Consider the following 13,978-nt stretch of genomic DNA (forward strand, 5'->3'; position numbering starts at 1 on the left):
GTCAAAGGAAAGTGATTATTATCAGGCCTCACGGGAGGGAGGCGGGTGCTGCCGGTGCCCTGCCCCAGGGCCCATAAGTGTCTATGCGAACCATGAATATCAAAGTTCAAAAATGCATGAATTGTTTATTGTTCCCTACTCCTTGTCAGTACACGTGGTGAATCGAAACTACGCCACTGGGCTCAATGACAGATCTTACGATCTAACGTGCATCAATCCATTGGTCAACGTGCAAGCCCCCCTTTAAATAAGAAATATTAAGAATAAACTAACCTTAGTCTGTCCAGGTGGGTCTTCATAGTCATACCAGGGTGCGAAATAGTTTAACTGGTATTGTAGTTTATATTTAGTTACCCACTGAGTGTTATCAGGACTTCCCATTATAGTTATACCTTTAATCACCATAACGTTATAGAAACTAGCAGTTAAATACTGTCTAGTATCACTCCTTAATGGACGCCAATATGCTGAAACAAGAGCAACACTGCCATCATATCATTTCTGATAACACATTTCACTAATATAGACATTGGCTGTTAATAGTCTGACTGTGGGAGAAATATTTCCCAAGGCTGACCCTGAACTACCATGTTGGCCATACCCCGTTACGCCGAATGGATAATAGATAATATTAAGTACAGGCCCGTAGCCAGCGGGGGCTATGCAATGTTTTGCCCCCCTGAAAAAAAATTACCAACCATAGCTCTAAAATACCTACTGTAGACTCTGCCGGGTGTGCCCCCCCCCCCTAAAAACTTCACTGCCCCTCCGCAGCCAGCAAGCTGGCTACGGGCCTGATTAAGTACAGTTTGGGTACCTGCAACCCCTCCCCTCACCAACACATACACTTCGCTCCACATACACACACTTAAACACACACACAGATTGTAAGCTATGGAAACTTCTATATAAATGAGATGCGGTATCTGATGTTCTAAAGAAATAAATAAAATTTTAACAACATTGGTTAAATCAATGTAACTGTTGATATAAAAAATAGGGATGGATTCGAATATTCTAAATTTTGATAATTAGGGGACACCTTTAATAAGAATATTACCTTTATTTGTTGGAGTTATTCTTGAGAACTGTGGACCATGATTTATATCAGATGATGCTGTAGAAGCAAATCCTGTGTCAGGTAGACTGTAATTACCTGAGAGCATTGGCATTGGTTTGCACAAACCTGAAAATTTATAACATGCTGAGACATTAAGGGCGTTGATCGTTATCTAATATTACCTGGTCGAATCTTGACATTTAATTAAAAACACAGTAATAATCTCCTGTCTTCGATACAATCGGATTAAAATGAGGTCCTTAAAACGATGCTTCGAGAAAGTTATTGATATTCTATTAGAGATTCAACTTGGTGAGATTAAAAATCCATCCCTCGAATGACGTTCTGGGACTTTAACTGTAAGTTTAAATAGACAATATGTAATTGTTTTGTTTTGTTTTATATAACCCAGAGTTCCACGCACGCCCCCAATAATGCTCGACTAAACGGGCCATTTCATTGGCTAATACCTGCCATTAAACATGAGGAAGTTTATTTAAAATCTTGTCCCTATCTAAGTGGAATGAGACAAAATTTGAACTAAAACGAAACGAAATAGGATCTACATATTAATCATGTGGAATGGAACAAATTTCGCAATCATTTTACAAGGAATAAGTAGACACTAATACTGATATATTTTCTCACCTGTTGGAGCTGCTGTACTTGTCACCCCAATAACGGTGCTAGGGTATGCTGAAATAGACGAAAACATGTCGATATGAAATATTCACAAACAAGCAGCATTTTATTAACATTTTATAATTATTTTGTTGTAATTTCTAAATAGATTAAATATATCTATACCCTTATTCTAGGTCAAATATTAAACTGTTCATTTGACTGAACTTTATTTATTTATTTAATCTTCGTTGAAATATTTACGTCTGTAACCAATGTGGAGATATAACGGATTTTGTGTTGGACAGCAGATATACAAACTAACAAATCCTACTTTCACTAACTAAGCCTTGTTTTATTAAAGAGAGAGAAATGTGGTTTAACGTCCACTCGACACAAACTAGGTCTTTTGGGGACTAACACATGGTTCAATTTTATTTTAGTAATTCGCTTGGGCGTAGGGACCTTTAGCAGTGGAATGAAACCGGAGGACCCGGAGAAAACCCATGAGATTGGACAGGCTACACTACTCCTTGTCACAAAGTTCAACAAAGTTGGGAAATTATATTAGCAAAAAGCCTACTTACGTTTTCTTTTACATATGTAAGGCTGTAACATGGTACATGGCCTATTATCCCACTGGAAGTTCCAATTTCCAAGAGTAAGTACCATACAGTTATGTCCCTTACCTACCATGTTTGGCTCGCCTGAAAGAACATTATTTGTTTCACTAATGCACAAATTTTCAACTGTAGTTATTTCAGATTTGGTCCATATTAAATGTGAGATAACCATGATATCAAGATTATATACAAATATATGCTCAAAGCATGAATTTTCTCAATTAAGATAGTGTATCAATACAGTAACACTTCTTAAATTGGCTGATTTGTTTTAGCCAAATCCTTTATGAAAGAGTCTTTTTACTTTTTAAAATTGTCTGCGACTATATATTTTGCTACCGCCAGAATCGACTTAAATTTTAAAACAAACAAATTTTATGTTTTACCCGAGATTTTCTGTCTTCTGGAATATGTAAACGAGAATAACAAATAAATAAATAATTTAAAAATATAGAGAATCCGATGTTCATTTAAAAAAAAGTTTGTACTCACCTGGGTGCCAGTTTAAATACCTAAATGGTGAACCGTCACTCCATTCCCAACCACCTTCATCATTTCTATCTGAACCACCAATCCATAGATTATCTTCTAGATAAGCAAACTGACTGCTACCTAGGGTTGCTAAAATTATGAGGTTAAAGAAACAAAATAAAACTCAGCGCTGCCAGTCAACCAAAATGTGCCCACCACTAGCTTTGTAAAGAATGGTAAGTACACCGTGGTGTTAATTGAATACTAACTCTGAATGCAATAGTTTTCTTTCTTCCGATTAATAGAAGAAAGCCTAAAAACTCTGACTTGTAGAAGAAAGCCTAAAAACTCTGACTTGTAGAAGAAAGCCTAAAAACTCTGACGTGTAGAAGAAAGCCTAAAAACTCTGACTTGTAGAGTGTTTATAAGATTTGTGGACAGTCGACGATATGAATGTCAATGTGTGAAAAGTTAACGATACATATACAGAATTGTCATGTTTATATTTTAACCTACCTTGAATATGAATTTGTTCTGTTGTTCCAGAAATACTCAACAGTTCTCCGCCCTTTTTTTGACAATCATGTCTAGCATCCGCCCATTTCAACTTTTGTACATTGATCTGGTAACAAGCGTTGTCAAGATTATTGTCGATCCATCCAGGACCTCCACACCTTCTTGACCAAGCCGCTTAAATTCAAATAAGCAAAATAAAAATACGCCGAAAACCATGGATTACTTTGTCTGACTATTGTATAGGAACAACGGTGGTTCAATGAATATGACTCACTAACAATGACGTAACGGGTTCCATCATAGCGTCCGCTGAAAAAATACTTCAGGAATTTCCAGTATGGTTCAACCAAGTCAGTGGCGGGTCTGGTAAAAGAAAGTCTAGTGGTGAGACGAAAACCGAGGTCCTATTTACAACTTGGTAGTGCACGTAAAGATCCCTTGATAATTGGAATTCAAAATATAAATTGATTGCAGCACCACTGCCCTGGTAAAATTTCTCTCTTAGCAGACTGCATGACATGTTAGTTTTTTCGTTAATTTTTAAGATTGCTCTTTAGCAAGATAGATAAAAGACTCTACGGTAAGAACTGCTAAATAAAGATTCGACATTTTGAATTACTAATAAACAATTCATATTATTTCTCATTTATGTGTGAATGCCTGAAGTTAGAATGAAGTAAATTCCAAAAAGATACGAAGGGTATTATGATGTCAGGAAATGGACAGATATTTGCACTTGTAATGTCCATCTCTTAAGTTCATAAACAAGCTTTATTACAAAGACAACGTATGCTCCTCCACAAGTATCTTAATTCTGATAGTTATATATATCTAACAATATTGTGTACAATTATGTACAAGATGTGTTACCTGTTGGCTGGGCAGTAGGAATTGTCTGAGTACTACCACCTGCAAAATAAAAACACCTTTTATTATTATCAGATGATTTCCACACCATCAGCAATTGGATTTTTGTATCCCGGATTATGAAACTGAGTATTATTCCAATTATGCCGAGATTTGTCACCTGGGTAGTTAACTTGAATTAAAAAGGGAGATGTATTGCAAAAATCATATTTGCCTACATCTTATCTGTCCCGAACCTCAAACCTAAATAAATAGAGGACACTCATTAACACTCATTAAATGTTTGTACATTTATCTTTTAATAATGCACCAAGCAAACTGCAAATACATCAGTTTTCATCACTCGCTCAATTAGAATCAAACCATCAAATGAGGTTGCATATTTCTGCTTAGGCTCAGCAGAACATATATGAACCCTGTCAATATATTCGCCAAATGAACATCTACACCATAATATAAGAAGCAGAGTTATTTTGTGACAAGAGGTGTAACAGACGAACAGAGACACACGGACGTGTGTCCACTTTAATAGTCCCGGGGGAGGGGGAGGGGTGATTAGCGCGTGTGCGTTGTATCATAAGGCCTGTCATTGAGTCAATTGGCGTTGTTTCGATTCCCCGGTTGTACGTGACGAGGAGAGTAGGGTCACCTTCCAACCTCATGGATTTTCTCTGGGTCCCCCGGTTTCCTACTGAAATAAAATTGAACCATATATTAGTCCCGAAATGACCTAGTTTGTGTCGAGTGGACGTTAAACTCCATTTATCTCTCTTTTAATAGTCTTGTGATGTCTCCGAAAGATTAGGAAAAATAAAAATAAAATACCTGCTGCTTGTCTACAAATAAAACTATTCTTTTTAGAACAGAGTTGACTTTCCCATGTTCCGGGATACGTGACGCCTCTGCTAGCACCAACTAATTCCACACATGTCATACTCGTGTTTGTCTTACCGGGATAAAAGTTGTAAAACTGTGGCTTTAAAAAGTTGAGAAAAAAAAGTTGAAGGTGGTAAAAATTACAAACCCCTGTGTATCCTCATCCATAGTTTTAGCGCATTTTGTCTTAGTGAAGTCAGCATGAGTAAAACTTGTGTCCATCTAATCGTAAGGATTGGGTGGATATGGCCCTCGTTTTTTTTGTCCCATCCGAAAGACAAGATGACATTTCTTAAGTTTAGCACAACCTATCTTAAAGGTTGATCAAACACCCGATTAGATTTTATTACATACTTCGAGAAGGTATTTGTTGAGTAATAAAACCTTCTAGTAGTTTATCGAGGGCTGGCCGTCCTTACCGCACGGTACAAATATTATCACCACTAGAAGCAACAAATTCCAGAACAAGCCAGAACTCATACCAAAATGGCCGCTTTATACAAATGAGTATTTAGGGGAATACTAACCCGAACCCTAACCCTAACCCTTTTAAGAGAAGTAAAAACTAAATTAGACCCAAGTTCAGTCTTTTAAAAAGGGTTAGGTTAGGGTTCGGGTTAGTTATCCCCAAAATTCTTATTTATATAAAGCGGCCATTCTGGACACCGGAAGCACCCGAACCTCGATAAACTACTAGAAGGTTTGATTTGTACCATGCGGTAAGGACGGCCACTACTAGAAGGTTTTATTACTCAACCAATACCTTCTCGAAGTGTGTAATAAAATCTAATCGGGTGGATCAAACTATAAAGTTTTCTGGACGAATTCGATAAAATCATGCAGGTGTAATTGTATTTCCCAATTCTCAGAAGGGAAAGGGGTCACAGTGGCTCAATGAGTAAGTCGTTCTTTCGCTGGCCTGGTGGTTCCGTGTTCCAGAAAGTTCATCAGGATTTTCCGACTTGGTTCCCACTTGTCAGTGGTGCAGGACGGGGGCCATGCAAGGGACAACGTATAGTCGTTCGGATGAGAAAAAACAACGGAGGTCCCGTGTATACACACATTGGCATGCACATAAAACAACTGTTGACAGTTGGAATTCCTCTCATAACATAATGTATGGCGTATGATTAACCCCATTATATTTCATATTTCATTTCATTTCAAAGAAAACATATGTTGCTTTATTTGAGAATTAATTGCTATATCCCCAATCGTTATTTATTGGATTTTATAAGTGCACAAAGAGAAAGCAATTTACATTACATCTACAGTCAATAAATTGTTGGCTGATTTGTTTTTCAACTCCCTGGTTTAAATTTATGTAATAAAATGTAAGAGCTACTGCTTACCGATTGAAATCCATCCCAGAGAAATTTACCCTGGCCTTGCACATACGTCATACCAATCCACACAGTATCTGTCCATTTTTTATATTCTAAAATGGATTTATGAACAGTAAATATTATACTATGTGGTTTTAACATGATCTATATAGATGGCGTTTGGGGGATCACCAGCTGCTGTTTCAAATAATTTACCTCAAATCCACAAAGAATAAACACGGAACACAAGTACTATTTTAATTAAAACGATTTTTAATTGGTGTTTTCTCAGGGTTAGCAAATGATGATCAATATAATATACAGAAGCTTTATATACTTGTCTGCATTAAAGTTGAGACCACCGAAAGTATAAAAAAAACGAAACGAAATATTATAGATCTGTATTTTAACCAGACTGTTGTTTAACTTACTGACTATAAAGGCTTGTTCGTAGGGATCTCGAATAGTTGTAAGAGTAGCTGACATCGCCGTGCAATAGTTTGAAGCATCAGTTCTATTTTTACCAGTTCCTATATAGTAGCAATCCTGTCTGAACAGAGTCCAGTCTTTAGGACATGATAAAGCTAGAAAAAAAGTAACATATGAATGAAATATTGTTTAAGGTCCTACTGTTTAGCTCCGACTGGGAAGCCACGGTGGCTAAGTGAGTAAGACACTGGCTCGCTAATCTGGAGGTAGCGGATTTTGTCTTCCGGTGTGGTTTCCCTTATAGACATTCGCGTGTACGTTAAAGAGGACGTTAAACCCCATTTCATTTCTGAAGTAGGATATAACAAGAGTAGCATACAGTTGTTGTTTTTTTTGCACTGACAGTTGCCTTTCAGTCTGCTCTCCATCGAATTCCAAGGGTTGGTCCTCGTACATGGCAACGTGGCGACGGGTGCCATTCCGGAAATTATTTTCTTGCCAGGTCCAGATATATTCTGGGTGTTACATTTTCTTTCAACACATTGAAAAGTTCAACAGTGAAACGGGGGCATATTCCGGGGCATGCCATTGTTCCTTTATCCGAACAGCAACATTTTTTTGTCTCCCTTGATAAACTCTATCGTGGCATATTATATTTATTTATGGTTCAAAAGTTTGAGTAGGGATTGACTGTCTACCTCGTAGGGTTTCTCCGAGTACTAATGTAATAAATCAAGCTTACCTAAGGCTTGTGGTATATTTGGTTTGGTGTGGATACTTGTTTCACAGATATACGGTCGTAGATTAAAACAATAACCATCCGACCATAACGCGTCTTTATTTCCTAAGAAATAATAAAACTATATATACGATATTACAACAGGATATTCCTTAATCAAAAACACAATCTGATTAAAATATAGATCTATATTTCGTTTCGTTTTTTTAAACTTTCGATAGCCTACAATACATGAAGATCTGACCGGTTGTAGCGATAGGTCGCGTCAGATGTCATACGAGCGGATTTTCACCCTATGACGTCAGACATTTGATTAACCAATCAGCATTGATTTTACTAGTGGATTACCCACAGTTCCGTGCAAAACACGCCTAAAGCTCGCCGTGACAGACCGTTTGATTGGCTAATCTCTCACACCATTCAGAACATGTCAATGATAACAACTCTTCCAGATCCTAGTGTAGTAAAGACAAGTAAAACTAAATTTTGAACTATAAAACGAAACGAAATAGGATCTGTGTTTTAAAGGCTCAATACCACTCTTGTTGTAACTGAATAATATGTCCCAATCTTTATTCTGGTCAACAAATTGCACTATTTTAGAATATTTCAATCAATTGATGATACAAATTTCATCTTAACACACCTTATTTAAAATTTTTGAAAAATTCAACATAATGGTTTGAAACGTCTAAAGTAAACCTTTTCAAATGAAACTTCGATTTAAAAATATTTTCGAACCTTCTGGACAAGTAAAATAGGATGTAATGGATAATTTACACAACAGGTAGGACACTTAAACATCTAGTACTTAGATAGAGATATTATTTATTTTCTGGAGCTTTCAAGCCAGCAACAGTGTTATTGTCCCTTTAATCAGATTGTCCAAAACGTAAACCTTGATTTGTTGTTTGGTACTGTGGCCACTTTCATCGATGTCAAGGGTTTAGTTAGGCTTTAGAATATGTCGATTACCCAGATTAACCGTACAGTGTGTGTTATGACCATTCGGGTTATGTAGAATAATTAATTGCTAGACAGATTCTAACATCGCTCAAAGGGTTTTGTGACCTACTTTTTGGGTTTCTCAATTAATTAAGCACTTTTATCACAATATAAATATGAATAAGTTTATTTCCAAAAAAAAAATAGTTTTACCATGGTAGTTATCTTCCTGTAGGGGAAGGGGTGGGGGTGTGAGTGGGTGGGGGCAAGTCTCCCATGAACTTTATCAAATTTTAAACATAGGCTTTTTTAAAAGAATTTCATATCACCCCTTTGGAGATCTACGCTGTCCTTAATTGGCGAATATTTGGTATATATATATAAAACAATCCATTGGATAGAGGTGTAACCCCCCATCCCACGGGCTCCCCCTAACTTCGTGACCTTCTAATTACAAATATATCTTACCTATATTTAGTATACCACATGTAAACAGTGAACCATATACACGAGGGTAACCTCTCTGAAAATGTTTATAAACTGAATCATCACTTAATGAAATGCCGTCGATCCATTTAGATGTATGGTCTTCATTATAATCTGCAAATATCACAAAAACTCTTACATTATTACAGACCAAACAAATACTTGATCCAAGATACTACTATAGGGCGCATGGGCGTAACGCGTGCTCTATATCATAAGGTCTGCCATTGAGTCAAGTGGCGCGGTGTCGATTCCCAGCTTGTACGTGGCAAGGTGTAGGTCAGCCTGTCCAGCTTTGTGGGTTTTCTCCGGGTCTTTCAAAAAATAAAAGACCACTACGCACAAGCGAATTATTCGCATAGATTGGGACATGTTAGTCCCGAAGAAATAGAAAGCAGTGCACTGCGACATAACACAGATTTGATAACACGAGTGGATATCCTAGCCACCATTCTGTGTACCAAATCAACATGATATTAATAGGTTACTCTAGTAATTCTGATCCGGGGCCAATCTCATGTGAGATTTAAATGCGACAAAGTTATAATTGTTATAATTGTTTATCACGGGTAACAAACGCTAGACGAGGAAATAACGGAGATAGCAACAAATTAATTAATAGGAATAGACCTACCTGTAAATCCCAACCAAGTATTTCTAATCTTGTGTTGCTTGAAAAATTTGGCAATGACAGCATTCTCGTCTTTACTAGAAAAAAGCCCAATTACGATAATAATGAAATATGTTTATTATGGTGCAACACAACTGCTCAAAAACAAACAGTACACAAGTACAGCACAGTCAACAAATAGTAATGTACTTATGCTACAGTTGCTACAGTGTTTACAGTTACGGTAATTATGAGATTTAAACTTATGCTACATTCGCTTCATGTCGTCATTACGGCAATAACGCGATTTGAGCTTATGCCATGGCGCTTCATGTCGTCATTACGGTATTTACGAGATTGGAATTAATGCTACATTCGCCATTACAGTAATTACGAGAACTCTCCCGTCAAAAGGCAAAACCTAGTAACTCACTCTTTTTATCAGAATTGAGTTAGGACCAAATTTGTAGTTACTAGGGTATGTGCCTACTGTTGTTGTACTAGATATTCCAATCTTTTGATTTTGTAAGCAGTTACACCCATGACACAACCTAGCAACTTCCTTCATTTGCCTAGTATACCACAGCAAAACCTAGTAACTCAATAGTCAAATCAGTGGATGATATGGCATTTAATATTCATTCATTACGTTTTCCTTTGTTTTCTCAAAATAAGAAAAAAGTGAGTTACTAGGTTTTGCCTTTTGACGGGAGAACTGAGCTTATGAAACGATGCTTCATGTCGTGACTACGCTAACTACGAGATCTGAATTACAGCTATATACGTTTGCTTCCTGTCGTCATTACGGTAATAATGAGGTTTGACGTTATGCTACGTTCGATTCATGTCGTCATTACGGTAATGTTTTGGGGCTATGCTACGCTGTTTCATGTCGTAATTTCGGTAATAAGGAGTTTGGGAGTTATGCTACATCCACTTCATGCCGTCAATACGGCAATAACGTTACGTTCGCTTCATGTCGCCATTACGGTAATAAGGAGATTTGAGAATATGTTACACTCATGACAGGCTATTATTATTTTAATTACGAGATTTGAACTCTTAATGTATCTACTCGTAAACTGTAGAATTAATCTGATACCCGACCCTGAGACAATTAAATCTTGATTTCAGTTCTAAACGACACAAGATCTCATATGAATAGAAACAATAAAAAGATTCGGTACCAACTCCTCGAATTCCAGAAACACAAAACTGAGCTCATCACTGACAAGTAGGTGGCATTTTGGTGTCATTCTTTAATTTATTTCCTTTTCTAGTAATTTACTTCATATTTATAAGATTTCCATTGCGGAGAAAAGGTTTTCATCACAGTGAAAGGGTATTTTATGTTTTATTTGCTTACCATATTCTTCATTGTGAAACACTTGTTCAATTGTATTGCAGAGTGAATCTTTCTTATGTGAGGGATATCACCAGAAGGGGTATAAATTATCTAATGGCACCAATAGGGCACCGTAGACAAGTATGTGTCGGATGCATGTAGTTATTAACTTTATTGTTTTTAGATTTGCGTTTATGTACTGGTTTTGTTAAGCAGACTGACCGTATAGTCTGTTAACCAGGCGACATTCTCAAAAAATACCAAACAATATTTAATTCTATATGTTACGACGTATCGTACAATAAACCTGCCAGATACACTTTTATACGTTTGGGTTTTAAAATTCTGATTACACAAAATAAAATCCTGTATACCAATACAGACAACCTGATTGGACAATAAAATCACGTCATCTGAACGTTGCCTTCATCAAACTACTTGACTGTAGTACAAGGAATTGCATCAATCTCTTTTGATATACATGAACGTATATTAAATCAACCTGTCCATAATATCATGTATAGGACGTTACATTTGTAATAAACAACAACAATCTCATCAAAAGCTAAAAAAGTTACTTATTTTCATCACTTACTCTTGTATCATTAGAAGTTCGCTTCCTTTGTTTTCACACGTTGACTTGGCACCGAACCATGATTCATATTCCGCACGATTACCATGATACTGATAGCATGTCTCTCCATTTGTAGTCCACCCGACTGGACAAGTTCCTTTAACAAACAATTCAAATGGGTTGTAATAACAATAATACACAATCTAATTAAAATACACATCTATATTTCGTTTCGTTTTTTATACTTCCGATGGCCTCTACTACATGAAGATATGACCAGTTGTAATGGAAAGTCGCGTCAGGGGTCATACGAGCCGCTTTTGACCCTATAACGTCAGACATTTGATTGGCCGATCAGCGCTGATGTTTTTAGTAGTATACCAACAGTTCCGTGCACCGCACAACAAGAACGCGCTGCAGCAGACCATTTCATTGGCTAATCCCTAACATTAACTAGAACGCGGGTTATATAACAACTCTTCCGGATCCTATTGTAATAAAGACAAGTAAAACGAAATTTTAAACTATAACAATCGAAACGAAATAGGATCTGTATTTTAATCTGGTTGAATAGTATAGAAATCAAACTAAAATAACCCATATATACTCTTCAAAAAAAGAAACGCACAACCCATTTTTCATCATTTTTTTTATTCGAACGAGGTCGTGGTTTCCATAAAACTTACTTGTTTTAATGTCATTATGTAAGGATAAAAGAAATTCATTATTGGTTTTTAAATGTAGGGTCACTAATTGTGACTGGTCATCCTTTTTGCCGAAATTTGTTTTCGCTTGATTGCACCAAGAAACATAAATTTAACAACTTCGCGAAATTTTTGCATGGAACCTAAATCTAAGGCCTTTAAAATCCCAGGGCTCTCGGTTTCAAAATAAGTTGCACATGTAAACACTCAACGAACCAAGTGATGCCACATCTGAACGAAGACTAACGCAACAACGCTATTGGTTGATTACAAGCAGGTGAATCCCAGACAGATGTAGCCAGGCTGCTGAATATTTCCCTGAGTTCCATTTCTCGCCTTTGGGATAGGTACCGACATCTAAGTTCAACACGTCAACACCTAATCTCAGGCCAAACAAGAGTGACCACACTTGTCCTCAACTGCGACATCTACTGCAGCAGCAATTCCCCGACGGCGTAGAATCTCAGACCAGACAGCCTACATGAAACCGTATTACGAGCCGTTAGAGCTGCTGTTTTGAAATACGCCGACACCGTGAAATCCAACTTCAGTGGGTTCAGACACCACAGCAACACTGGAGAGGAGTTTGGTTCAGCGACGTGTCGCGGTTCCTGTTGCAACAAGGCGATGGTAGAGCGAGGGTATAATGGTAATGGTAAGACTGTGATGGTAAGATAGTAAAACTTACCATAGGGTTTCTGACAAATAAACGGATGTTCTTCTATACACGAGTCTGCGTCATAGTAGAAGTAAATATCAGAGTTGGAAATTAAACAGGAGTCTCCGGGAATCCTGCAACAACAAAAACATCTTTAAAAATATGTCCCATAATAAGATCATTCGTTCGACCCTTAAACAACTGGTGTGAGACTGAGGATCTGACAAGGACAGTGGTGGAAAACCGAGGTCTCGTGTACACATTGTCGTGCACGTAAAAGAACTGAAAAGAACCGACGAGAGTTGGAATTCGAAATAATAGTGGGCCGTCGTGCTCCTCCTGGTAAAATTTCCTCATAGCACACTGTATTGTGTATGCCTGTCTTTATAAGCCTGCTGGTCAATGAAGAAAATAGGACTTTATAAACCCAATTTCAGTTTGCAACCAACAGAAAATATATTATTTCTAATGGCAGCGAAATATAAAATTACAGATTCTATTTTACTAATAAAGATCACAAATTACAATAGATTGAACCAGTTAAATATTACAGAACGTCATCCATCGTGACTGTTGTTGTTATTTTAGCGTGGTATTACGTCCAAGATACGGATTTATAATTTTGCTAAGATGGCGTTTATTAAATTGAGCTTTACATTGATGTAAATGGTTTATAACTATTACGAGTATACATTTTATATACAAAGAACTAAACACTGCAAAGATAAAAGTTCTGACGTGTTCCAAGAATTTAACAGTGAACTGACAAGAGTACATACGTGTTCCAAAATTTAAGCACTGAACAAACACTTACGGATATCGAACAGCATTTGCCCATCTCTGGTATGGGGTATTTTTGTCAACCCCTAAATATCTTCCTGGTGAATACTGAAAAATAATGGGTTTATATTTAGACCAAGGAAGTGGAGGAAAATCAGTATAACTCAAAACATAATAATGGGACACAGACGCTTGTTGCAGACAGTAGAATCAGTGAACAAATCAGAAATTAAACTGGCTTGCCTTTTAAAAATAAAATAAAACAAACTTTCACAGTTTAGCATCTGCCAAGACATTCTCGCCTTGAAATAATTAAAGACACCCATGAATTATGCAGCAGTGTTTCATT

The 13,978-nt window shown here is 36.9% G+C and overlaps 1 protein-coding gene and 1 long non-coding RNA gene across 2 annotated transcripts in view; both read right to left on the reverse strand.

Annotated features, from left to right (window-relative positions):
* Positions 1-13,978, reverse strand: part of LOC126830395 (uncharacterized) — a 54,932-nt gene that overhangs the window by 26,052 nt on the left and 14,902 nt on the right. The window contains exons 5-16 of the mRNA XM_056102896.1: positions 11,509-11,690; positions 9,593-9,666; positions 8,941-9,072; positions 6,791-6,943; positions 6,387-6,472; positions 4,984-5,134; positions 4,162-4,200; positions 3,292-3,465; positions 2,797-2,925; positions 2,269-2,388; positions 1,061-1,186; positions 274-467 (exon numbers count right to left, since the gene is read on the reverse strand). Coding sequence (XP_055958871.1) covers positions 274-467; positions 1,061-1,186; positions 2,269-2,388; positions 2,797-2,925; positions 3,292-3,465; positions 4,162-4,200; positions 4,984-5,134; positions 6,387-6,472; positions 6,791-6,943; positions 8,941-9,072; positions 9,593-9,666; positions 11,509-11,690 — 1,560 coding nt within the window. The remainder of the gene's footprint in view (positions 1-273; positions 468-1,060; positions 1,187-2,268; positions 2,389-2,796; positions 2,926-3,291; positions 3,466-4,161; positions 4,201-4,983; positions 5,135-6,386; positions 6,473-6,790; positions 6,944-8,940; positions 9,073-9,592; positions 9,667-11,508; positions 11,691-13,978) is intronic.
* On the reverse strand, positions 11,580-13,738 carry LOC126830897 (uncharacterized). Its single transcript, XR_007684024.2, has 3 exons — positions 13,664-13,738; positions 12,880-12,983; positions 11,580-11,644 (listed from the first exon to the last, which is right to left on the reverse strand). It is a non-coding gene; the product is annotated as an uncharacterized LOC126830897 (long non-coding RNA).

The sequence above is a fragment of the Patella vulgata genome, chromosome 8, assembly GCF_932274485.2.
Source record: "Patella vulgata chromosome 8, xgPatVulg1.2, whole genome shotgun sequence".
Classification (NCBI taxonomy): Eukaryota; Metazoa; Mollusca; class Gastropoda; family Patellidae; genus Patella; species Patella vulgata.